General features: G+C 35.7%; 1 protein-coding gene across 1 annotated transcript in view; it reads left to right on the forward strand.

Moving 5' to 3' along the window:
* The window catches only part of UIMC1 (ubiquitin interaction motif containing 1), a 95847-nt gene that overhangs the window by 36925 nt on the left and 31838 nt on the right, over positions 1–27084 (forward strand). Inside the window, exons 6-8 of the mRNA XM_044659823.1 lie at positions 6764–6849; positions 11237–11316; positions 15728–15896. Of these exons, the coding sequence (XP_044515758.1) occupies positions 6764–6849; positions 11237–11316; positions 15728–15896 (335 nt within the window). The remainder of the gene's footprint in view (positions 1–6763; positions 6850–11236; positions 11317–15727; positions 15897–27084) is intronic.

A 27084-nucleotide genomic window follows, 5' to 3' on the forward strand; every position in this document is an offset into this window, starting at 1 on the left:
TATATATATATATATATATATATATATATATATATTCCTTCTCTAGTGTGTAGTTGGGAGGGAAGGAGACAACTTGGTAATTAAAATTAAAATATATCCCCCTCCCCAATTTTTTTAAACAAAATTTTATATTTGATCTTTGAGTTAATAGAGTATGACTGGAGTTGGTATATGGCATAGAAGAGTGTAATGGTGGGACCTATACTTTAGGACATTGGTGGGCAAACTACAGCCAGCAGGCCAGCGGCCCCCTGAAAATTTCTATCTGGCTGCGTGACATTATTCCTAATCTGACGAATACAATGAGTAGGATATAATTCAATGAAACTTCGAAAGAGTTGCCTTAGAAACAGACTGACAGATGAGCATTTCCTTTCCTTTGGCCCCCTCTTTAAAAAGTTTGCCCATCACTGCTTTAGGAAGATCATTTTGATAGTAGAGTGAAAGATGGATTAGTGCGGGGTGAGACTTGAGGCAGGCAAACCAAATAGAAGGATATTGTGAGAATCTAGGCAGTAATGTTATTAGAGCCTTCACATCTTATATCTTCCATCTGGAAGGAATCTTAGATCTCAACTGTCCTTTATTTTTACAGATGAGGAAATGGCTCAGAGGATTTAAGGTCATCTGGTAATCAGTAGGAGAGTGGGGATGCTAACCCAGGAATTCATGTACCAAATCTTTCTGCTGTTTAAGAAGCTTTAATGATTTCTTGTTTACTTTATCAGATTTCCTCTGTTAATTTTCAGCACTCTCCATACTTGTTTCAATCATACTTAGATAACCTTATTTTCAACTATTTCTTTATATGTGTCCTTCTACAGTCTGGGATTTCTTTTCCTCCCTATCCACTCCTCTTCTCCAGATGCATTTCCATACTCACAGCAGAACAAGAAAAAGGATCCTATATGAAATGGTGAAATGTCTATTTTATATGGCTTTGAAATTAAAAGTATACAATTCTACTTGTTATTTTCAAAGTTGTCCTCCTTGTCTAGATTTCTTTTTGAACTTCTGTTGTGCATAATTAAGAATATTTCATTGGCCTTTTTTTTAATGTCTATTTTATTAATCCTACAAACTCCTCCCCTATCCCCCCCCCCCCCCCAAGTTCTCTCCTGATTAACAACCTGGAGAAAGAAAGAACAAGAAAAATTCTTTGTAAATAGATGAGTCATCCAGTAAAGTTAATCCAAATGGTGTCCAGGTCTAGAAATATTTATCTTTTTCTGCATCTTAAGGCCTGTACCTCTCTGTCAGGAGTTGGGTAAACTACCTTATCATGTATCTTCTGGAGAAATGGTAGGTCATTTCTTTGATCAGAATTCTTAAATTTTTCATAAGTATTTTTCTTTACAATGTCACTGTCTTTATATAAATTGGTACCTGATTTTGCTTACTTCACTTTTCATCAATTCATATTACCCAGGATTCTCTGAGACTTCTCTTGCATCATTACTTATGTAATAACATTACATCCAGATACTGCCAATTGTCCAGCTATTTCCTAGTTGTCTAAGAGACATAAGGTCCTCCTTAGATTTCATTTCTTTACTTAAAAGGTAAAACAAGCATAGATAGGGAGAGGGAGAGCTTAAAGAATTCCTTAATACCAGATGAGGAATAGTTGCAAGCAAAACTAACTTCCCAGGAAGGAAGTTAGTAAAAATGGAAGAAAAAATTAGAGTTTTATGAATTTTTACACCAAAATGTGTGTTCTTAATCCTTCTTTGTCCATTGCAGATAACAGTGAGGCTTATCTCAGACTTACTCCTCCCACCCCCTACTTCTTCATTATGAGAAATAACGAGTTCTACCTTCTTCCTCCCTCTGCTAGTGTATTTTTTATTTTCCCTTCTTATTCCCTTCTTCAAACCCTCAAAACATAACCACCTCTAGGACCTCTTTTTATTATTTAATTCCTTAACTCTCTTTGAAGTCATTGAGTTTTGGAAGGGATATTTGTTTTTCCTTTCTCTGTTAGAATGTTAGTATGTCATCATGCAGTTTCTTCCAATTATTGAAATAAATTCAATTTTCTAAACTTCTCTGAACTCTTGTATTTGTATTTCAAAGGTCCTCCTTAGGTTTGGCATTATCATCAAAAATTGTTTTTTATGTTTAAAAATCTTCCATTCAATTGAAAGTCAATTTCCCCACATATAAAATACTTAGTTTTGCAGGGTAAATTATTTTTGTTTATAAGTCTGTATATCCTTTGCCTTTTGGAATATTTTATTTGAAAATTTCTCATTGTAGAAGCTGCTAGATTTTGTGTGAGTCTGACTCTGGTCCTTTAGTACTAGAAACATTTCTTTCTAGATATCTGCAGAATTTTTTTCTTTGACATGGGAACTTAGGATTTTGTCTATGATATTTTTAGGACTTTTGGGATTTCTTTCAAGAGATGACTAAACATTGTTTTCTATTTTTACTTTGCCCTCTATTTCTCAAAAGTTCTGGGCAGTTTTCATTCATGATTTCTTGAGATAAAGTGTTAATTTTTCCCCATCATGGATTTCAGGAAGATCATAGTCTTAAAACAATCTCTCCTTGATTTGTTTTCTAAGTTGGTGGCAGTGGTGGTGGCTGTTTTTATTTCTGTTATCTTAAATTATCTTCTATTTTTTTCATCCTTTGATTTTTTTTTTTTTTTGATATATCATGTATTTTCTCATTGGTCTATTCTGGTTTTCAGGGGATCCAGTTCTTGAGTAAGGTTTACCACTTTTTATTCTAACCTAGTTATTACTTATTCTCCTTCCTATTCTTTCCTCCAGAGCTTTTATTTTATTTTATTTTATTTTATTTTATTTTATTTTATCTTTTGTGTCTCTTGCTTCATTCCTTCTGTGTATTCATGTAGTTTTGGTGGAAAATCCATTTTTTCCTCTGAGTTTCTACTTGCAATTATTATGGAATGATCTTCTCCTATTTGGTGATCTCTGGAATTGCAATAATATTTTATTCTGGTCATTGTTGTTTTTGATTTACTTATCTCTACAACTTTCTTTCCTGAATCAGGGCTTTCAGTCTGGGGCTGGTCTTACACCTTGCTAGGCTTTTGGGCACAGGTGTCCTCCATCTCCCCCCAATTTAATTTTATTTTCAGTTCAAGTTCTCTTCCTGTATTTTATCTACTGAGAAAGCAAGAAAAACAGAGCCCATTGAAAATACATAGTCATAGGGGAAGCTATGTGGTAGCATCATATCTAGAGCACCAGGCCTGGAGTCAGGAGAACCTGGGTTCAAATTTAGCTTCAGATACTTCCTACACACACACACACACACGCACACGCACACGCACACGCACACGCACACACACACACGCGTCCAAAATAAAAAAGGAGATAAAGAACATATGCTTCCGTCAGCATTCCTTTGGAACTGTACTGGGTTATTGTGTTGATCAGAGTTACTAAATCTTCCAGAGTTGATTATCTTTACAATATTGCTATTACTTGTATAAATTCTGCTCTTTTTTCTGTTCACTTCACATCAATTCATATTAAGTTCTCCCAGATTTCTCTAAAATCATCCCCCCTTTTTTAAATTATAGCACAGTAACATCCCATCACATTCATTCACCCTAACTTGTTCAACCATTCCCCATTTGATGGTCACCCTTTTGCTTCTAGTTCTTTGCTACATAGTATTCTTTTGGGTGTGGCGGTTGGCCTGATTTTTTGGCCTCCAGGTCTTGCTGTGCTCCTCCTAGGAAGATCAAAAAGTTGGCAATTCTTGTAAGATAGGCTTTTAGTTTAATATGACCTTCCCATGGGAAAATTAGTGTTAGAGGTAGGTTTAGGAAACTCTGAGAGATTAGGGTATCTGTTTGCAGCTGCTCTCTGGGATTTGCAGGGTCCCTCTCCTAAAGATTCCTGACTCTCCCGGGATTCTTTTAGGGTATCCTTCCAAATGCAGTGCCTTGCCAGCTGCAAGTATCTCCTCTCAGGTCACTCTAGGAGCCTACCCTGGGTTGGTCCTTGTTTTGCTGGCAGGACCCATTTTAAAATTTTCTTCAGACTTCTGGTTGACTTAGTATGTAGTTCTGGGGTGAAAGAAGTAATTTTCTGTAGTTTTTCTCAATCATTATTAACTCTGATGTGAACTTTAGGGATTTAATGGTGCACATAATATGGGATCTCAGTAATTTGCCTCTTATTCACACAACCTTCTCTTCTGGAAGTCTATCACCCTTTCTAGCCATTGTGCCATATTACTCTCTTCCACATTCTCTGCCTCTCCAAAACACTGAATTTTCATGTCTCTCTGCCTTTGTTCATGTTGTTCTCTGTGTTCGGAATAACCTCCTCCTCTGAACTCTCCCCTCACCCCTGCCCCCCACTCCTTGCCAGTTCTACCTGTCCTTTAATGTCCTAGTCAGTGTCACTTCCTCTAGGAAGATTACCTTGATTTTTCCCCAGTTCATGATGACCACCTTCCTTGAACTTCTGAACAGCACGTTTCTTTTAATTTTTCTGTTGCACTTAGTGCTATTATTTATTATTATCTATCTTGACATCTTTTCTCCTTGCTTAGAGTATAAGCTTCTTGAGAGTGGGATCTATGTTGTTTAAATAGCATCTGGTATAGCCTTCCCAGAGGCTTATTTATTGTATTTATGTGGTCTTTGGCTCCAGTTTTGGTGGTATTTTCATGGTTTCTGCCTCTCAGCCTTCTTTCATCTACCCACATATTAATTTTATACCATGTTAATTTGTCTGTCCTTGTCTTTGTGCTTTCCTAACATGCCTTTCCACCTAGCCAAGTACCAGTCCTCGTCCAAACCCCAGTTTTAGCTTCATAGTCCCTGTGGAGCTTTCCTTGATTCTTCCACCTTCTAGTTTCAATATCTATCTTCTAGATTTCTACTGATAATCTCTGTTGTACTCTCTAATAATAATATATCATCTTGTATTATTTTTCACTTTATTTTCTATTTGTGTCTCTTCATTTAAATTGTAAGCTCCTTAAAGATAGGAAACTCTTCCCTAGGTATCTCCCATAATTTTTTGTTTGGGATAGTCCCTGGAACTCTTTTAATAATGAAACGAAATCTGATTATTGCCTAGTTGTGATGACCAGCCCTTGCCTCTGACTGGACACTTCTCTGAGCTTTGGGGATTTTAAGAGTTGCTTTTTTTGGGTTGGGTGGTTGGCATTCCCTTTTTTGAAGATGAGGCCTATCTGTCACATGTTCCAGTGATTACAGCATGTGTAAAGTCCTTGGGCTTTTCACACTTTGATAGCATTGTTCCCCTTCTTTCCAGATCCATTCTTGTTCCTCTATATCTTTTCTCACACTGTATCCTTTTCTTTTCCATCTAGCCAAATCCTTCGAAAGGCTTAGTTCAGATTATGGTGATGAGTCCACATAGGTGCTCTAACCAGAAAGTGATTAAAAAAAAAAAAAAAAGGTTGGAAGAATCAAAGAAAATTCTTTGAAAGCTGAGCCAGGCCTTCAAACCAAGGTGGAATTTGGTTAGGGTGGAATAGAGGGGCAGTGCAGCTTGTGCATCAGCCTAGAAGAATTTCTTTCAGTGATGGAAAATGCAGTTTTGGTTGAATTCTCAGGCTATTCAAATGGTTTTGGAAGTGGTTATAGCTGGAGAAGGCTTTCTGCTTCCTGCGGACTCTTTTGCTTTGTTGTGGTGAGCTCTGTGCAGAGCAGATGTAGGTTTTAATAAATGATTATACGCTTTGTCACCAGGAGATAGTTGGAGTAGCAGGCAATGTGGTTTGACTTCAAATTGATTAGCCCATTTTATAAATGTCAGCAAATTGTTTTGTGATGGACCCTTTGAATAGAGACCTGATGTTACACGCAGAGTAAACTGTGCCTGGCTTGGGTTTCTAACAAATGCTTTGAGATGTTTTATTTAGAGAGAGAAATCACTTGTGGTTTCCTATCAGGATTTGGTTATTTATCATGAATCAATGGTGGCTGTTCTCTCTTCTCTGTGGTTCTCAGTTGGCATGGGGATTTGTGTTTTTTTTTTTTTTTTTTGAGTGTTTTCTTGCATAGTTGATCAAACTAATCGTAAAGCTCAGTGAAGCAGGAGGGGGCCAGCTCTGAATGCCTGCATCGCTAAGCCACGTGTTCCTATGTCAGGAAGAGATTGCATTCCGTGAACAGGCAGGGAGAACCAGAAGGTCAGATAGGGAGAAGCCATGCATAGTTAAGCTCTGCACAAAATAGATGCTCAACTTGTGTGGGCAGATTTTTGCTGTAGGGCAGCTTAGAGAATTGTAGCCTATTTTTTGCTGCTTTAGAAAGAAGTATCTTGAGATAAAAAGGAAAATTAACAGCAAGGTGGGAAGAAGCTAGTACAGTATCAGGAGGCTTTCAGGTTTTTTGCTGTAAGTGTACAAATCATTGCAATGTTCAGACTTACCTGAGATAGGCAATATAAAACAAATCTTTGACATCTTTAGATTGGAGGGGAGATTTTTTTACTTCTCTGCACACAGACAATGCATACCCTAACAACCTTCCTTTGTGAATTATCTAAAAGGAGCTCCTTTTCACTTAGTGATTTCTCTGGGTCTGAAGTTGCAAGCATGTTTATTTTTTCCACATTTTTCTCCTGGTGTTTCCACCTTCACTTCTCACATTCCCATTGGTTTTTGTAATGTAGCCTGCAGGTGTTAAGTATTCTGTTACTTTGTATTGCCGGATATTTTTTCACACTGTATTACTTTGATCTTGCTCTCTGATTTATTTCACTGAGAATTTATTTTACTATTGGTTCTTTTACAGCCCCACTGCTCTGTGTCTGTTAGCCAGGAAGAGAAACCGAGTTATTGCCAGGGGACACTCTGCAGAAGAGATCACTGTCTGCCCAGGTGAGAATCCCCCACTAATTTTGCAACTATTTACATGTTCTCTGCTTGGTTTAATACACTTTTTTAAAACATTTATTAATATTCATTTTTTAGTAAAGTTAACATGGTTACATGATTCATGCTCCTACTTTCCCCTTCACCCCTCGCCCTCCCCCCACCCCTGGCCAATGCATATTTCCTCTGGTTTTAACATGTGTCCTTCAATACACTTTTTAAAAGTTCTTTTGATTTGTTTTTCATTTGTAATCTATTTGGTAGACTAGCTCTAACTCTCCAGGCCTTGTTCTCCCCTTCTTCTAGGGAAGTTGTTTTTTTTTAAGTATTGGAATAAGTAAGACTTTTATTTGCTTGTTTGCACACCAACCTCCTCAGAGATGCCAGCATAGCACCAGGAATAGAACTTGCTTAATTACCTGCAGCTGCAGATCCTATTGGATCTTGTTTGTTGTTTTTGTGTGTCCTACAAAGCTGGACTATGTTATTTGTCATTAAAGAATTATTTACAATGTTTTTCTTTTTGTATTTTGGTTCATCATAGTATTGTCGCATAGGAATTCAGGAGACTGAATTTGTTCTACAACACTGTCTTGATTTTTTTGTTGATTTCAGATAAGAGTTCATCTTGCTGGTTGCTTCATTGTACCTTTTTATAAATTATAGAACTAAATAAGGTTTTAAAGGAAAACTACATAATAATTAGAACTACCCTAAAGTAGAAAAGGCTGCCCTGGGAGGTTAATTAGTTCCCCATCACTGAGAATAATAATTACATAACAATAATTTTCAATGATAGGGAACTCATTACCCCCCAAAGGTAGTCTTTTCTACTTTAGAATAACTAATTATTATATATGATATATAATTATTGTGATGATGATGTACTAAGGTGTCCCAAAAGTACTGGTGTAGTTTAAAGCTTTCATAGCTTAAGTGCACCATGATTTTTTTGGGGAAACTCTGTGTGTGTGTGTGTGTGTGTGTGTGTGTGTGTGTGTGTGTGTGTGTGTAGTGCTTTATGGTTTGAGAAGTTCTATTACCTCATGCAACTCTCACAGAAACCTTGTAAGGTAGGGATTATATTCCCATTTTACAGATAAAGAAACTGAGAGTGAGAGAAATTAAATGACTTACCTGGAGTCACATAACTAAGTATAGGAGATAGAATTCATGCTCAGGTCTTCTCTTGACTTTGAAGTACACTAATTTATCAAGTTCACCACCTAACAAAAAACTTCCTCTTTATTAGATATTTTCTTTTTTTTTTTTAATTTTTTAAAAATATTTTCTTGTAGTTACATGTTTCATGTTCTTTCCCTCTCCCCCAAATCTCCCTAACCCCCCTTAGCCAATGCACAATTCCACTAGGTTTTGCATTTATCATTAAGACCTAATTCCATATTATTGATAGTTGGACTTGAGTTATTGTTTAGTGTCCACATCCCCAATAATATTCCCATCAGCCCATGTGTTCAAGCAGTTGTTTTTCTTCTTTGTTTCTCCTCCCACAGTTCTTCCTCTGAATATGGCTAGTTTTCTTTCTCATAAGTCCCTCAGCCTTGCTTTGGATTCTTGCATTGCTGCTAGTAGAGAAGTCTGTTATGTTTGATTGTACCACAGTGTATCAGTCTCTGTGTATAATATTCTCTTGGTTCTGCTCCTTTCACTCTGCATCAATTCTTGGAGGTCATTCCAGTTCACATGGAATTCTTCCAGTTCTTTATTCCTTTGAGCACAGTAGTATTCCATCACCAACAGATACCACAATTTGTTCAGCCATTCCCCAATTGAAGGACATTCTCTTATTTTCCAATTTTTTGCCACCACAAAGAGTGCGGCTATAAATATTTTTGTACACGTCTTTTTCCTTATTATCTCTTTGGGGTATAAACCAAGCAGTAATATGGCTGGATCAAAAGGCAGATAGAATTTTAAAGCCCTTTGGGCATAGTTCCAAATTGCCATCCAGAATGGTTGGATCATTTCACAACTCCACCAGCAATGCATTAATGTCCCAATTTTGCCACATCCCTTCCAACATTCATTACTCTCCCCTGCTGTCATTTTGTGAGTGTTGTTTTGATTTGCATTTCTCTAATTATTAGAGATTTAGAACACTTTTTCATGTGCTTATTGATAGTTTTGATTTCTTTATTTATCAGATATTTTCAAATGGAGTTTAGATGACTTCTGCTTTGTTTCCCCCCTTCCCCCATCCATATCTAGATGTCATCAATTTTTGGCTTTTGTTAGGTCCTATTAAGTCAGTCAAGGAGACCTTTGTGTTTTCTAGTCTTTATCCTTAGGGACTTAAACAATTGGCATCATAGCTTGCGATTATTATCAAGATCTTAATTTTCAAAATTAAAAATCTAGGGTTAGAAGTAATTTTTTTACTGGATATTTTTGTAGTTGGTTTTTTTTTTTTTCATTTGGATAAAATGAGCTTTTTGCAGAAGACTCCACTGCTAATTGCTCTGCTTTTGGCAAGATTATACTCTATGGGAATGTTATCTTTACAAAAAAAGAAACTAGCTCTCATTGTTTCAGTGCCACTGTCTTAACCTCAACCCAAGTCACTAACTCCATGATCTAGAACCATGTTGGCAAACCTATGGAACATGTGCCAGAGGGAGCTGCTCCTCCCTCCCCAATGCACCTAAGGACATTTTTCACATAACCTACTCCTCTGCCCAGCAACCCAATGGGAATGCTTCCTCCTGCCCTTTCTGGGGTAGGAGGGCAGCTCACATGCAGCATGAGGGAGCAGTTAGGGCACTCGGTCTCTAAAAGGTTCACCATCACTGACCTAGAATGTTAGCATCTGACATTAATGGCAGGCTCCAACAGGGATGGACTTGGAAATAGCAATGATCTTAAAAGCCACAATTAATGAGAGAGAAAAAGGCAAATACTTCATGACTCAAGTTGGATGGCTTTTAAGTCCAACTGTTAGCTGACATAAACTGTTTCTGAGAGAGATTGCAAAGGGTTTTTATTCTTCTTAATATTCCTTTTGCTTAAAGAGAGTAAGAATCCCTCCCTACCTCTGAGAAGCCAAATTCCTATTTTTTTTTAAAAAGCATATGATATATGTGAATTGATTCTGTATGACTATTTTGATCCTTAAAGATGAAATATGGAGAGAAAGTTGGTCTGTGTGGCCATGCTAAGCCTCTAGCACTACATTAACAGTATAGTTACTTTGGGGTATTATTCAGTTAAAACAGCAGTATCGTAGCATAGGGCTATTCTGTTGTTTATTTTTCTAGCACTGTGTTACCTATGTGGAGTTGACGCCCACTTTAGCTGTCATTATAGGCAAGTATTTCAGTCATTTTTCAAAATCAGAAGCGAGAACTTTTTATGATTGCAGTAGTTCAAACAGTAATTAGCCCTTGCCTAGAAAGAGACTGACTGTCTCTTGTCAGTAAAACCTGACAAAGAAGATGCTATAGTATATATACATTAAACTCTGTTTTCTGCAGCACTGTGAAGAATAGGATGCTCAAATATTCTGTCTAATAATGTTTCTGGATAATTACCAATTTCATAATATTAACATACTTGACATTAAAACTGTACTGACCACAATTTAATCTTAGTTTGATGTAAGTAAGGATCTTACTACATCTTCATTATGTTTATTAATTGTAATTGTACTTGATAAGATTCCAGGTAATGGAGAAATGATTTATTTTGTGTAGTGACACAGACCTCTTTTCCCTAACTTGTTTACTACTTTGCCTAGTGTAGGTAGAATATAACACATACATTTGTGTGTGTGTGTACATACACATATATAAGTGCTTATATATGTATGGGTGCTTTGCAAATAGTATCTCATTTGCTTCTCACAACAGCCCTTTGAAGTAGGTGCTATTATTATCCTCATTTACAAATGAGAAAACTGAGGCAAATAGTGAATAAGTGACATGCCTAAGGTCACACAGCTAGTAAATGTCTGGGGATGGATTAAACCATAAATTTTCCTGAATCTAGGCATAGAATTCTAGTCATTGCACCAGCTATCTCTTAAAGGGTAGATGCACAGGTGAGAACCACATAAGGAAGATGCAGTAGCTTTATTCAATTTGCCTTTGTTTTGGGTTAGTGTCTCTTTTCTACAAATCCCCACCTCATTTTTTAGTAACTCCCTGCTATACCTTTAACTTTAGCAGTAATATGAGTAACTTATATTGACTGAATAAAGTTATGTGTGTATATAAGTAGAAACAGTCTTTCATATGCCTATAGTGCTGTTAATAATTTTGAGAGAAAGTATAATTGATTTGTAGACAATGACAACATAGAATGAAACTGAACTATCTAATAAAATCTGAGTTTGGAGAATAGAAATAATGTGGAAGATTTTGTTCTTTTGTTGCAGAGACTCAACTAAGTCCATCCAAAGTTCTTGCACTTGAGAAAGAAGAGGCATACCTAGGTAGTAAAGAAAGACCTGTTAAGGTAAGAGCAGTGGGGTCAGGTTCTCCTGAAGTTTCTCTTCTAAAATTTTCTTTAGTGCTTTCTCTCTGTAAGTAACCCATCTCTGAAACAACATTACCTTTGACTTCTCAGAGAAGATATGGTAGAACTCTGTAGCTTATGGGCCATTCCCATTGGCATACTATTAAGAAATAGTGTGATATAATGAAAAGAGCTAACTTTTAGACTGTGAATTAGGAGAACTTTGCTCTGTTGTTGATTAGCTGTGCAACTTTGGACAAGTGTCATTCCCTTCAGGGGGATCATTTTCATCCTCTATAAGATGATGAGATTGAATTAGATAATTTCTAAGGTTTCTTTCAGCTCTGAGATTTTATATTTGCTGGTTGGGAGGAAAAATTCCTTTTGGGTAGCTCCCTTGTACATTGCCACTAGAAATATATTGATAAAGTCACTATTTTTTAACAAATTAATTTTCATTGCTCTCCTTTTTTTTTAAAGCCTTCCCTTCTGTCTTAGAATCAATTCTATTATTCTAAGGCAGAAGAGCAGTTAGGGCTAGACCAGTGATTCCCAAAGTGGGTGCCACTGCCCCCTAGTGGGTGCTGCAGCAATCCAGGGGACTGGTGATGGCCACAGGTGCATTTATCTTTCCTATTAATTGCTATTAAAATTTTAAAAAATTTGATTTCCAGGGGCGCTAAGTAATATTTTTTCTGGAAAGGGGGTGGTAGGCCAAAAAAGTTTGGGAACCACTGGGCTAGACAGTTGGGATTAAGTGACTTACCTGACTTGCCCAGGGTGGTACAGCTAGGAAGTGTTTGAGGCCAAATTTGAACTCAGATCCTCTCAACTCTCAACTTGGCCCTCTATCCACTGAGCCATCTAGGTGCCTTGATATCTTTTGTTTTTAACAACAGTGCCTTTCCCAGGGTATCCATCCCACAGAGGTAGTCCTCATAATAAAGAATTCAAAAGAAAGAGAAAAAGAAATTCAATAAAATTAACAAATACACTAAAAAGACCCAATATTTTCTGTAGTGTTTGCATCCATGATCCTTCACTCTGCAAGGAAGGAAATTGACTTTCCTTTAAACTATCTTTATATTGGAATTTTATTTTAAATCTTGATGTCTTGACTTGATAGCCTGAGCCCAAAGTAAAGATGAAGACATAATAAAAGTTAGCTTCTTTTTTTTCATGAATACCATTCCTGTCTTATGACACATCTTCAGTAAGAAAAATGCATTTGCTGCAATAACGGAATCTAATACAAGTTCCTTCTTCTGATCAAGACTCCCTACGTATGTCTTTGTGACTGTCAAAGAAATGTGAACATTAGTAAGTTCCATCAGTATGCTTCAGACATGTGAGACTATTACAGCAGGATCTGTGAGTGAAACAAATTCGTTCTCATGTCATTACAAAAATTTCATTGCATTGTATGCCTAATTGTTTTGTCCTGGGCTACTTTGAAGTACCTCAGAGAACAGAAATCCCCTTTCTATTATGCCTTTTTTTTAATACTCTAGGTTTCTTACAGCTATTTTTTGTAGCAATGAATTAGATCTCTTCTCTAGTGTCTGCTTCAGGTAGCCACACAACCAATTCTTTCATTAATCATTCACATAAACTGCTATATTAGAAAATGATCTGTTACTCCTAGAAGTTGACCAATTCCTGATGTGGAGAGGTAGTATTTGAAAATGTCATTTCATATAGCATAGTGCCCATTCACAGATCCTGCTGGGCAATAAAAATACGGCTTCTGGACCCATATCCCTATGAGTGATCTGATTTTTTTGTATTCTGGGTTGGTAAGAATTATTTAAATTGTCCTGACACATGGAAGTCCTTGCAAACCTTGAATTAATCAAAGATGATTCCCTATACAATCACAATTGGAGAGGACACTGCTTTATGTGGGTCAAAGAACACGAACCCTATTTAGAATGTTTAGTGCACATATCTGCACCGTTATATGCTAGAAGAATGTGGCTGTGCTGTGTCTTTACTTCCCTAAATATCTTGAAAGGTTCCAGTAAGAGAAGTGCAACTTTTTAATTATTGTGAACCAGTTACTTAATATGTTTTAAATTATTTACTAGGGCTGTTGGAAGCCCTTTAAACTTTCCATATGTGCCCAGGTAAGGATAATGAAGATCAAAAGGATAATGAAGATCATCTGAGCATGGACCATTGAATGCCTTATGTTATATGTATTCCTGCCATACCATTCTGTAACGTACTGATGTTCAGTGACATTGGTCCACAAATATCAGAAAACTACTTTGACAGTATCTCTGAATTAGCTGAGAAACTAGCCCTTGAACTGAGAGCACTCTCAATTTATTTTCCCATAGGAGCCACATTCATTTTTTGAACATTGTACTTGGAAACTTGTCTTTTACATGCTAGATTAGTTCCCTCTTCTCCAGTGATGTCAGTGGAAGCTACTCAGTTAGGCTACCAGTTAAGTTGGTAGATAAAAGAAGAAAATTTTGTGATAGACCTAGGTGAAAATTCCATTGCACAAGGAACTGAAAACATTCAAGAGTTTTCTTTCATTATTTTTTTAAAAATTTCCACTGCAGTGGACTTTTTGGAGCCAGAATGTAAGGGTTACCCCCTTAGTAGGTTTTACCACAGTGTCTGATTATCTCTTTTGAGAGATAGTTATGTGATATAAACTAAAAGTATCTCTGTCAAGACTGAGACTTCTGACTACATGGTCTTAATAAAAGCTGCTTTTGTTACATTTTCCCCTCTTCAAATTTCTCTGTGGTAGTTAATATTTAAACAGATCTTTTTTATTGGTGCTAGAAAGAAATCTTTTTAATATAAAAATGTTCAGAAATCTTCTGGATTGCCAAAGAACATAGTTGGAAATGTGCTAGTATTCACAGTAAGGCAATAATAGACTTCACCCTCTTGAATACATTAATAGTTGAAGGTGCATTCTCTGCATTTTACACAGCTGGTTATGAATGCAAAGTGAATAGTGCTTGGGTGTATCTTCTAGTGAAATGCATAGCACACAACACAAGTGTGTTTAGTGAACTTTGAATGTTAAGTAACTATTGGAGATGGCCACCAATTCTGAGTTAAAACTGCTTGCATATTGTTATAGCATAATTGATTTTGTTTCCTACTGGCATCTCTAAACAGAATGAGAAACCTAGGGGAAAAGGATGCCCAAGAACCAGTGTTAAGAAGAGATTTCAGATCTTCCTTCTTCAATTAAGTGATTCTATTCTCTTCTTTAAAGTCTGGGACACTTCTAAGGGTCTGTAGAAAATGGTTTCATTTAGGAATATTCAATTTATAGTAGAAGGGACCTTAATTACCTAGATGAACCTTCTCAGTTTATAGACAAAAGAGCTGGGATTGCAGAGAAGAGGACAGAGGGAGATCAGAAACTTGTCCAAAGTCCTATAAAGAAATATTCAGTAGACCCAAGATTTGAACTCAGACCTTCTGACTCCAAATGGACTAATCTCTTTGAATGGTCTTTTGTTTTCTTTATTCAATTTCAGCTCACAAGTATAATGCAGCTTATTTTGGAGTGGGCCTGATTTTATAACCCAAAATGGCAATTTGGCTTGTCTGAATTTTTATTCCATTTTAGCTGTGAGCTCATTTTGTTTCTAGACCAGAGAAAGATTTAATTTTTTTCTCCTGTGAGGTATTGTAGCAGTACAGGTGATCCTTGCTCTAAATGGAAATGGTGGATAACCAGGGCAGCTTCAATATTGATTGGCTGGGACATGCTGTCCTTGGAAACAAGCATTAGGGAGTTGTGCTGCAGTGCTCACTCATGCTGCTGAGTTAATAACTGCAGAGCTCCCAGCTCTGACCTGTACAGGTGAGGAGTAAGCATTATAAGAGGAATAACAGCTACTCGACCATGATGATATTAAGAGCTCATATTTCTTTAGTGCTTACGGTTTGTAAAATGCTCTCCTTGCAAAAACCCATCAAGTAGGTACTGTAAATGTTATCACCCACACTTTGTGGAAGGGGAAACTGAGGCTTAGAGAGACAAAATGACTTTCCCAAAACTACAAAGCAGAATTTGAACGCGGATCATCTTGTTTAATTAAGCCCATTCTTTTCCACCACACTATTCTGTCTCTGAAAAATGTGTTAGGAGTGAAAAACAAAGGCAGCTTAATTTTCATAAAAGTGTTCCCTCCTAAATCACCTCCTTCTAACCACCCCCCTCCCAAATAAAAGGTTATAAATTCCTCTAGTTCAAGAATTGTGTCATTTTCATTTTTGTGCCCCGAGGGCCTAGCACAGGGTCTGGCATGTAATGGCTATCATATGTGTATTGAATTGAATGAGTAGGAAACACTTAGAATTCCTTGATTTATTCATTGAAGGTATTGTGATTCCTTTTTGTGATAATTATGTTCTTTGTGTCCTTCAGGCTGCTGTCAATGAAAATATTGAGAAAGAAATGTCTGCCTCCATCTTCTCAGCTCATATCCAGGTGTCCTGCCCAATGTGTGACCAGGGTTTCCCACCCACAGAAATTGAGCTGCATGCCATGTATTGCAATGGTTTAGTGGGGGAGGAGGAAAGCAGAGACTCACCAGGTCAGCCAAACCCTGATTTCTCTGAGCTTCTGCCAGAGAATCTCTTTGTCATTCTTCTCTTCTTGTCCTTAGCAACTGTTATAAACTTTTCTGAGAGGTGTCTGTAAGTACAGTATTTTATGTAAAAAGAGTGGTTTAAAATGCCTTGTGACTAGATTTTAAAAAATTGTTTGTTTGTTTTTTAGCCACGGTATATATATGACCAGATTTGCAGATGCCAATGCTTAAACTTTTACTGGGGCATCTTTTTCTCTCTCTAGTTGATTTTGTTGAGTAGCTTTGTGCAAGGGAACTTTTTGCTCATTTGCTTCAAAGTTTAGATTTACATATGTGTTCTCTCATTTTTCTTGTGCTTCTGCACAAGGGAGTTTTCCCAGACAGACCAGATCTGTATAAAATATCTCAGATCCATTCTCAGGCTTCTTTGCTTCAGAATATCTGAGATTGTTTTGTAATCTAGGGCAATATATATGAGTATCAACAGATTATACAGAGAGAGGTAGTTGGATTTTTTTTTTTTTTTGGTAATTTCAATTGCACCTACCATATTCTCTAGCCCTTTGGCACATGGGGAGCCCCATCTTAGTTTCTGCCAAAGATAGGCCAAATACCATGGCATTGGGATTGTTGTGTCTCTTCAGTTTCTTTTGAAACTCCATTAGAACCTGAAGGACAGATTCAATTTTTAAAAATTACCCTTTTGGCTATACTTAACTGGGTTAAAACTGATGCAGACTAGCAGTTGAATAAAATTCTTGCTCATTACTACCCATTTCTTCTTTGTTTTCTAATCAGAGGAGCCTAGCAATATACACTATCTTTTGTAACCTCCTTCACTGCCATCAACTTGTCCAGCCCTTGGGCCTGCCCATCCATCTGAATTGGTATAGGAACTTCTTCCTGCCTTCCCTCTTCTCTCCAGCCTCCACATCTAGCCTTTGTATTGCTTGCTACCCAATAGTCCTTCTTCTGAGTACAGATAGCCATGTTACCTCTAGGTTCAAAAATTTCCAGCGAATGCTTGTTTCTTACCAATAATAAGTACCTGCTATGTGACAGGGAGCACTGAACAGGCTCTGGAGACAGACAAAAGTGAAACAGTTCATGACTTCAAAAACCCAGGAACTTTCTGTTATCTTTATAACCTGGCCTCACTTTACTTCTGAATGCTTAGTGCATATTCTTTCCTTTTATTCTACTATGGTTGCCTAAATTAACTAGTATGCTTAGTGTTCCTCACACACAGTATTTCCTATTTCAGTGTCTCCACACTGGATTTCTCCTTCACCTGTAATGTAGTGTCTCCTCACATACATCTATTTCACAAAATCCTTTGGCTGTCTGTATGTGTCTTCCTCCCTCCTTCCTTTTCTTCCTTCTTTCTTTTCTTCCTCTCTCCCTCTCTCCTTCCCTCCTTTCCTTTCTCTCTTCCTCTCTTTCCCCCTCCCCTTCTCTCTTTCTTTCTCTCCTCTCCATCCCTTCTTCTTAAACCCAGTCACCTACCTAGGAAATATCTAAGTTCAAATATTAGGATCTCTAGTCTCCTCCTAACTACTGAGTCACCTATCTGCATCCCTTTGAAGGCAAACTTAGACTTTTCCTGAGCCCTTTAGCTCCTGGTGCCTACTCTGCCTCTATACTCCCCTCCCCCAAATTCTTATCTCTGTATGTGTACACTTTTACCTACCTTTCCATCCTTCTTCCTCAAGGGTTGGCAAATTACAGCCCAGTGCCCAAATCTAGTCCTCCACCTATTTTTGTATAGGACCAGCTAAGAATGATTTTTATATTTTAAATACAGTAAAACTATTATAAAACTGTAAAAGTCATTATTAGTTTCCTAGCATGTACAAAAGCAGACATGGCCATACTTTGTGGCTGCCTGTTCTTTCCAGTGCATCCTAAAAGTTCCAGGATTTTCCATATATTCTGTCACTCAACCTTAAGGATCACTAGACCTTGCCCTCTGCCCTGAAGCTAAACCCTTCATATATACTCTTTCCCTATGAGAATGTAAGTTCCTTGAGAGCAGGACTGTCTTACTTTTCTGTTTGAATCCTTGGCACTTAGAAAAGTATTTGGAACATAATAAATATTTTTTCATTCACATATCTATATCTTTATTTGTGTATGCATATGTGTTCACATGTGTAGTTTCCATATGTATTTGGAACTTATATTTGATCCTGGAGGTAATAGGGTAATGTTAGATTTTATTGAGTAAGGCATTGATATGGTCAGACCTGCCTAAGGAAAGTCACATTGACACCTTTGCTTGGGCTAGATTAGAGTGGTGAAAAACATCTTTTGCTTGTCATTCAAAACCTTCAATTTGGCACCATCCTATATTTTAAGCCTTTCATGTTATTCTTTCATATACTGAATGCTCTAGTTAAATTACTTTCTTCCTCCTGACACCCCTTATGCTCGCCTGCGTTTGTACTTTGGATATTTTTGTTTCTAACCCCTGCCCCTTCCCCCTTGCCTGTTGAATCTCATATGCCACTTTGCTTGTATCTAACTTACTTATAAATTATGGTTAAATGTTTCTTATCCAGCTACCAGACTCTGTTGTTTTGGGGGGTTTTTTTTGGCAGTATCATGAGATATACAGTATAAAATAGAGAACTGGATTTGTATCAAACAACAAAATTTAGTGCCTACTACATACTAGGCTCTAGGCATACCATTACAAAAATTATAGTTCCTGCCCTTAAGAAACTTAAATTCTTTAGGAGGGAAAGATATACATATATAAGTAGAACAAAGTATATTCAAAGCAAAAATATAAGCTAACTTTAGGGAAGTAGGAGAGAAGAGATGGTACTGGGGTTCTGAACCTGGCTTCTTATTACCAGTTTAGGCAGCATTTATAAAAATGAAATATTTAGATGACCAAAAAAATTTCTTTCAGCTCTTCTTGGGATCTGAACTTTGTATCTCACTTCACCTAGTACCACACCTAGGATTCTGTACAGAATAGTTTAGTTGATGAGTAATGAATGAACTTAACTTATTGACTCCTGAAAACACCACTTTCTCTGTTGCTTCCCCTTTGTAGGGGGAGCAAAAAATTTCCTCCAAATGAATATAAGCCTACTCTCCAAAAGACCAATAGTATAGCTAAACATACTGCCTTCTGTCCATACCATTGATATTTGAGAGTATTTGCTGCATTTTCCAATATGCTTGACCTTTACTAATTTATAGGGGCTAACATCTCACATTGTGTCATTAAAAAGCACTTGAAAAGGGTGAGTTAAATTGCCAGGAAGGAAAGGCAGAGTTCTCAACTTCTGCTGAAGTAATACTGCTTATTCATTAAATAAGGAAGTGCCTACCCATGTAGTCTTTCACACATAATGAAATCAGGACAGACAGGAACGTCTTTGGGTATGACTCTTCAGTTGGGACTTGATGTAGAATAAACAGAAATGAATGATATTTTTATCTTAAATTTTATGGATTAAAATACAACCTTCATTTAAAGCCTTCCACAATCTGGTGCAGTACCTATTCCCTTCACATATATCATGTTCTAACCATACTGGACTGGTAGCTATTAGATGATTTCATTAAGTCATATCCCATAACCGTGTATTCATGCAGGTTAATTTAACTGTTATATCTGGAACCCAGTCTTTATTCATTGCTACCTCATCTGTTCCTTCAAAACACAACTTGAATACCTCCTCCTCCATGAAGTTTTTCCTGATCTCAACTGTTCCATTGAAAGTAATGTCTTTCTCCTCATATTTTCCTAGGACAGTTTGTTTGGATCTCTTCTTAAACCTTATTGCATTTTGTCTCAGGTTGTTTTTTTTTATGTTATACCAACAAATTCTTTTGACGTCAGAAGCTTATAGTTTCATTTTGATATCTCCATCCCTTAGTCTAATGCCTTACACATAGTAGGTGCTTAGTAAATGTTTGTTGAATTTAAGTGAACAAAAACACTGGAGAAGGGGGATAACCATAGGAAGATGAGGGTATACTCTTGTCAAACATGCTCACAAAGGCAGGTTGTTAATCTGCTTGTTTGGTGATCCTGAGCAGAGAGGTCCAGAGATCAATAAGTTTCAGTTACATGCTCCAAGATTAGGTTAGTTTTTTCAGATCAGGATTAATGCTGATCAAGCAAGAGCTAATATGAAAAAAAAAAAAACTTAACACTATTACCCTTCCACACTGAATTGCTATCTTGTGACATAGCATTCAAGCTTTATTCTCCATGGCTGTCAGACACCTTTTACCAGCATGAAATTTGTTCTTAATCTTATTCTCCTCCACTCAAAATAAAGGAAAACTCAGCAGTTTCATATACTTGACCTTGAAATTGACTTTGAGCTTGTATCCTTGTTTCAGAATCTTCTTACAACGAAATGTAAATTTTACTTCCTCTGAACCCTTTAACCTTAGCAGCAGGAATCCAGTATATTGATAGCATAATACAAAATAGAATCTAAGTGATGTGTTCAGAGTGTCTTCATAATCCATTCAGAGACAGTGTTTCAGGTTCTCCTTATTCCTCTGGGCCCAGGGTCAGTAACCTAATCTCTGCTTTTTAATTGGTTTTACACTCTGGGTCTAAAGGACCATTTAAACCATTATAAGTTTAAGTGTTTCCTCTTATAAGAGGAGTCTCCAAGACTTTAATTCTATTTCTTCAGTAGCTTTGAACTTAGTCTCCTAGGCATTCATTCAGCTGAAGAAGAAGCCCACTATATCATATTAGCACTGATTTCTTTGCAAGGAAGTTTGGGTGCATTGGTAGTTTTTTAAAAATGATTTTAACTTATTTTTCTTTTTTTTGTGAAAATTTCTGCTGGTAACTTTTGTGTTTATAACCACTTAATTTCCTAATATATTTCTCTTTCACATCCTTTCCCATAGGGTTGTTCTTCATAACATACAATAAAGATGAAGGGGTAATTTAGCAAAACTAACCAATATTCCTCAGCCACGTCAGCGTTATATGCAATATTCCATACCCATAATCCTCTACCTCTGCAAAGATGGGGGCTTCATTCTCTTCTTTCTTCTTTGGAAATAGACTTGGATATTAACTCATAGCATTCGGTTTCAGTCATTCTGTTGTTTTTTCCATTTCATTTTTTAATAACTTTAGTTGTTAGGATTATTGCTATATTTTGTTTTTTACATTATCTACATTTCCAAATACATACTATCTCTTTCACTTCCAAGGGGCAATCCCTTAAAACAAATAATAAAAAAGAAAAGGGGGAAACTCATTTCATCAAAATTAGCCAACATAATAGCTTAACAATGTATGAAGCATTATACCTCATTGTCAGCGATGTGCTGGTAAATATTTAATATTTGGCTCTCTGGAGAAAGAGATGCATGCATTGACACATTTTAAGGTTAATATGAATTATTAACATTTTCTCCATCATTTTAAGTCTAGAAAATCAACAAAACAATAACTTAAGCTCTGGTTTATTCCATTTGTCAATTTCTGAGGTAAAGCACTGTATATTTAACAACTGTTCTCAAGAGCCTGTTTGAACTGGCTCTAGCACACCCCTGTTTAATACCTTCTCATTTCTATTTCAGGCCAAGTTTTATCATTATAATTTCAAAATATTCAGTTTTTATTGTTTTATTCTTTCCATTTTGTCACAGTATTAGCTTTTAGTCCTTGTATTGAAATATTTTGTGCTTGCAGTTCCTAAAATCCCAAGATCTTTTTTCTTAAAGCAGAGTATTTTTTTCTTCTTTTTCAATTATACATTCTTTCCCTCCTTCTCTCCCATCACCCATCCAATGAGAAGATAAGAAAAATAAACCTATTACAAATATGTATAGTTATGCAAAACAGATTTATGTATTATCTAGACCTGTTCCTCACACTATCACACCACCCCTACCTCCCACCCCCACACCCCGAACAAAAAAGGAAGGGAAAAAAATACTTCACTCTACACTCTGTGTACATCAGTTTTCTAGCTGGAACTGGAGAGTATATTTCACTATGAGTCTTTTGGAATTGTAGTGGGTCATTTTGTTGATCAGTTTCTAAGTCTTTGAAAGGCTTTGTTATTTCTTTGTAGATCATTTTCCCAATTTTGCATCGATTCTTTCAAGTCTTTCTGGATTTTTCTGAATTCATCCCCTCCATCATTTCTTATAGTACTAGTGTATTACATCACATTAATATAAAATAACTTTTCCAACCATTCCTCAAATAATAGGCATCCCCTTGGTTTCTGTTTCTTTGCAACTACAAAACAAATTGCTATAAATATTTTGTAGATATCAGTCCTTTTCCTCTTTGTTTGATATCTTGGGGGAATAGCCTCAATAACTGTATTGCTGGATCAAAGGATATATATGATTTTATAGACTTTCGGACAGTTACAAAGTGTTCTCCAGAATGTCTGTACCAGTTCACAAGCTTTACCAGCAGTGCATTGTGTACCTATTTTTCCACATCAGTTTTCTTTTCTGTTATATTAGCCAATATGATGCTTGTGAGATACCTTAGTATTGTTTTAATTTGCATTTCTCTAATTATTGGTGATTTAGAAATTTTTTCATATGACTTGATAGTTTTGGTTTCTTTTTCTGAAAACTGCCTCTTTATAATCCTTTATCAATTGGAAATGATTCTTATTTTTATAAATCTGCCTCCATTTCTCCATATATTTGAGATATGAGACCTTTATCAGAGAAACTTGATATAAATTTCCCCCCAGTTTCCCACTTTCCTTATAATTTTGGCTGCATTGATTTTGTTTGTGCAAAAACATTTTAATTTCATATAACCAAAATTAACTATTTTTACACCTATGATCCCTCTGATCAAGTGATTGTTTGGTCATGAACTCTCTTTATACAGAGATCTGACAGGCCATTTTTTCTGTATTCTCTTAATTTGGTTTTCATCACTTTTTATCTCTAAATTATGTATCCATTTTAAACTTATGTTGGTATATAATATGAGATGTTGATCTTTGCCTACTTTCTGCCCGAATACTTTTCCAGTTTGCCCAGCAGTTTTTGTGTTAATTCAATAGCTTGGATCTTTGAGTTTATCAAAGTTTATCAAATTACTTTAGAGTAACTTACTCTAAAGTAATTTATTTCTATATATTGTGTACCTGATCTATTCCATTGATCTAAAACTGTTATTTGGTACTAGATTGTTTTGATGATTATTGCTTTGAAGTATACTTTGAGATCTGGTATTTCTGAGCTGTTTCCTTCCCGTGCCCTCCCCCCATTGATTTCCTTGATATTCTTGGCCTTTTGTTTCTCCTGATTAATTTTATTACTTTTTCTATTTCTTTAAAATAATTCTTTGGTAGTTTCATTGGTATGGCAGTGAATTAGTAAATTAGGTAGTAGTATAATTTTTATTATAGTAGCTCAACCTACCCATGAGCAATTAATATTTCTCCAATTGTTTAAATCTATATTTGTGTGGAAAGTTTTTTTAATTGTGTTAATATAGTTTCTGTGTCTTAATAGGTATATTCTTGGACATTTTAAACTGTCTGCAGTTATTTTAAATGGAATTTCTCTTTTCTTCTCTTCCTGCTGGGTTTTACACAGATGGAAATACATAGAAATGCTAATGAATTATGAGGGTTTGTTTTATATCCTATAACTTTCCTATTTAATTAGTTTCTTAATTGATTCTCTAATGTTCTCTGAAGCAGACCATTATACCACCTGCAAAAAGTTATATATTTTGTTTCCTTGTTGCCTGTTCTTATTCTTTTAATTTCTTTTTCTTGTCCTCTTACTATAGCTAGCATTTTTAGAACATTGAATAATAATAATAATGATAATGGACATACTTGTAAATAATAAAAATATAATTAACATAGTTACATATGTCAAATATATAATTATATTCTAGAAGCATTTTATATGTATATTAGTATAATTACTATACTATAATAAAAATAATTTTCATGAATCTCTGATTTTATTGGAAAGGTTTCTAGTTTATACCCATTACAGATAATGCTTGTTCTTGGTTTTAGAAAGATATTACTTAGTATTTTAAAGAAAGCTCCATTTATTCCTGTGCTTTCTAGCTAGAAATACAGTTACATTAGGATACAGTACAATATATGAGGAATTGGTCTTGTATTTTGCCAAAAGCCTTTTTTGCATCTATTGAAATAATTATGTGATTGCTATTTTTGTTAATGATATTATCAATTAAGTTTTCCTAATATTAAACCAGTCCTATGTTCCTGATATATACTTGGTCATAGAGTATTATCTTTGTGATATATTGTTATAATCTTCTTCCTGGTATTTTATTAAGTTTTGTGTCAATATTTATTATGGAAATCTGTGTATAGTTTTCTTTCTCTGTTTTGGTTCTCCCTGGTATAGGTATATAGACTTTGTCCCATAGAAGGAATTTGGTAGGTATCTTTCTTTAACTTTCAGTTTATGTAGCTTTGGAAACAGTTGTTTTTATAAATATTCAGTAGAATTTGCTTATAAATCCATATGCTTAGAGTTTTTTTCCTTAGGAAGTTCATTTATGGCTTGTTGAGTTTTTTTCTTAAGACAAAAGTTATTTGTGCATTCTATTTCTGTTAATCTGAGCTATTACTTTTTTGGTAAATATTCATTTTATTTTGATCATCAGTTTTATTGGCATACAGTTGAGCAAAATAGCTTCTAACAATTTATTTTGTTTTATTTTTGTTATGAATTCTTTTTTAAAAAATCAAATAACTAGTTTTCCCCCCAAAACACCACCTAGTTTTGATTGATTGTTTCTATAATTTGTTCTTGGATCCATTTTTTTCATCAGAATGAGGGTTATTTAGATTCCACGTAATTTTTTTTTTAAGCCTTACCTTCCATCTTAGAGTCAATACTAAGTATTGATTCCAAGGCAGAAGAGCAGTAAGGTCTGGAAAATACGGTTAACTGAGGTCTATCATATCTGACTTTTCTAAAATTCTATTCTCTTTCTTGTTTATAAAAGTCTGTTATCTCTTTAATTTCTGTCTTGTTTATTTTATGGTTAGCTTTATCTAGTCTAAAAGGAGTAAATTGAAGTCCCCTACTGGGAAATTTTTACTTTTTATTTTATCCTGAAATCGTCTTAACTTCTCTTTTAAGAATTTAGATAGGGGCAATGAAGTGGCTCAGTACATAAAGAACCAAGTCTGGAGATGGGAGGCTCCTGGGTTCACATTTGGGATCAGGTACTTCCTAGTTGTGTGAACCTGGGCAAGTCACTTAACCTCAATTCCCTTATCCTTACTACTCTTCTACCTTGGAACCAATACTTAGTATTGATTCTAAGACAAAAGATAAGAGTTAAAAAAAAAAAAGATTTTAGATGGCATGTCATTTAGTGTACGTGTCCAATATTGATATTCATTGTCTCTGCTACTTTTTACCAAAATATTGCTTTCCTGTTTGTTTTTGTTACTTCAGTCTATTTTTGCTTTCACTTTGTCTGAGATCATGATTGTTATTTCTGTCTTTGCATACTAATTAAATTCCACTCAAGCCCCTTATTTTAACATTATATATACCTTCTCTTTCAGATGTATTTCTTATAAACAACATATTTTTATTTGATTTTAAATCCATTCTTCTTTCTTCTATTTTATATGTAAATTCATTCCATTTACATTCATAGTTATGATTATTTGATTATGTGATATGTTTCCCTCTATCCTATTTTCATATAGTTTTCTTTCTCTTTTTAAAATCTCTTTTTAAAAAAAAAATTTAAAACCTTTTTTTTTTTTTTTAAATTTTAAACCCTTAACTTCTGTGTATTGACTTATAGGTGGAAGATTGGTAAGGGTAGGCAATGGGGGTCAAGTGACTTGCCCAGGGTCACACAGCTGGGACGTGTCTGAGGCCGGATTTGAACCTAGGACCTCCTGTCTCTAGGCCTGGCTCTCAATCCACTGAGCTACCCAGCTGCCCCTTCTTGGCACCTTTTCAAGTCTTTTTTTTGTGTCTGAACAATGCCTCTTTTACTCTACCCACCCTTTTATTCCTCCTTTTTCTTAACCTCTTTCCTTCCTACTTTACTGTTGGATAAAATGAATTTCTATACTCAAATACCAACGTAAATATTTATTCTTCCTTGCTTGAACTAGTTCAGATGAGAGTAAAGTTCAAATCTTGCCAGAGCTACTTCCTCCCACCCCCAATCTTCCTTTCATTGTTTGAACTGTTTCTTGTATGTCCTATATATGTGAAGTAATTTTCCCCCTTCTTCTTCTTTCTCTGCATTCTCCCAATGTATACTTCTTCCTATCCTTCCATTCTTCTTTTGAGATCTTCTCGGTCTGATAGCAACATACCCATTTGGGTCAGTTGGACTTCCTCTAAAATCCCTAGTAATGCTGAAGTTCTAAGGGGTTACTTAGTCCTTTTTTTTTCTTTTTTTCTTTTCTCATATTTACTTTTTATGCTTCTCTTGTGTTTGAATGTGAAAATTTTCTTTTCTCTTTTTGTCTTTTTTTTTTTTTTTTTTTTTTAACATTTTTTAAACCCTTAACTTCTGTGCAGTGGCTCCTAGGTGGAAGAGTGGTAAGGGTGGGCAATGGAGGTCAAGTGACTTGCCCAGGGTCACACAGCTGGGAAGTGGCTGAGGCCAGATTTGAACCTAGGACCTCCTGTCTCTAGGCCTGACTCTCAATCCACTGAGCTACCCAGCTGCCCCCTCTTTTTGTCTTTTTGTCAGTAATGCTTGAAAGTTTTCTATTTTATTAGATGTCCTTTTTTAAATCCCTGTAGGATTATGCTTAGTTTTGCTGGATAGTTTATTCTTGCCTATAATCCTAGATCCTTTTTCTTCTGGAATACCAAAATCCAAGCCCTCCCTTTCTTTAATAACAGTGGTTGCTGAATCTTTTGTAATCCTGACTGTGGTTCCATGGTACTTGAATGGTTTCTTTCTTTCTATTTATAGTATTTTCTCCTTGACTTGGGAATTCTTGGTTTTGATTTTAATATTCCTGTGAGTTTTCATTTTGAAGTTTCATTCAGGAGATAACTGATGGATTCTTTAAGTTCTTTCAATTTTTACGTTTCCCCTGGTCCTAAGATTTGTGGGCACTTTTCTTTTGCAATTTCTTGAAATATGACATCTAGGCCCTCTTTTTGTTCATAACTTTCAGGTAGTTCAGTAATTCTTAAATTATATCTTCCCTCGATCTCT

This window comes from Gracilinanus agilis, chromosome 2 (assembly GCF_016433145.1).
Source record: "Gracilinanus agilis isolate LMUSP501 chromosome 2, AgileGrace, whole genome shotgun sequence".
Taxonomy (NCBI): domain Eukaryota; kingdom Metazoa; phylum Chordata; class Mammalia; order Didelphimorphia; family Didelphidae; genus Gracilinanus; species Gracilinanus agilis.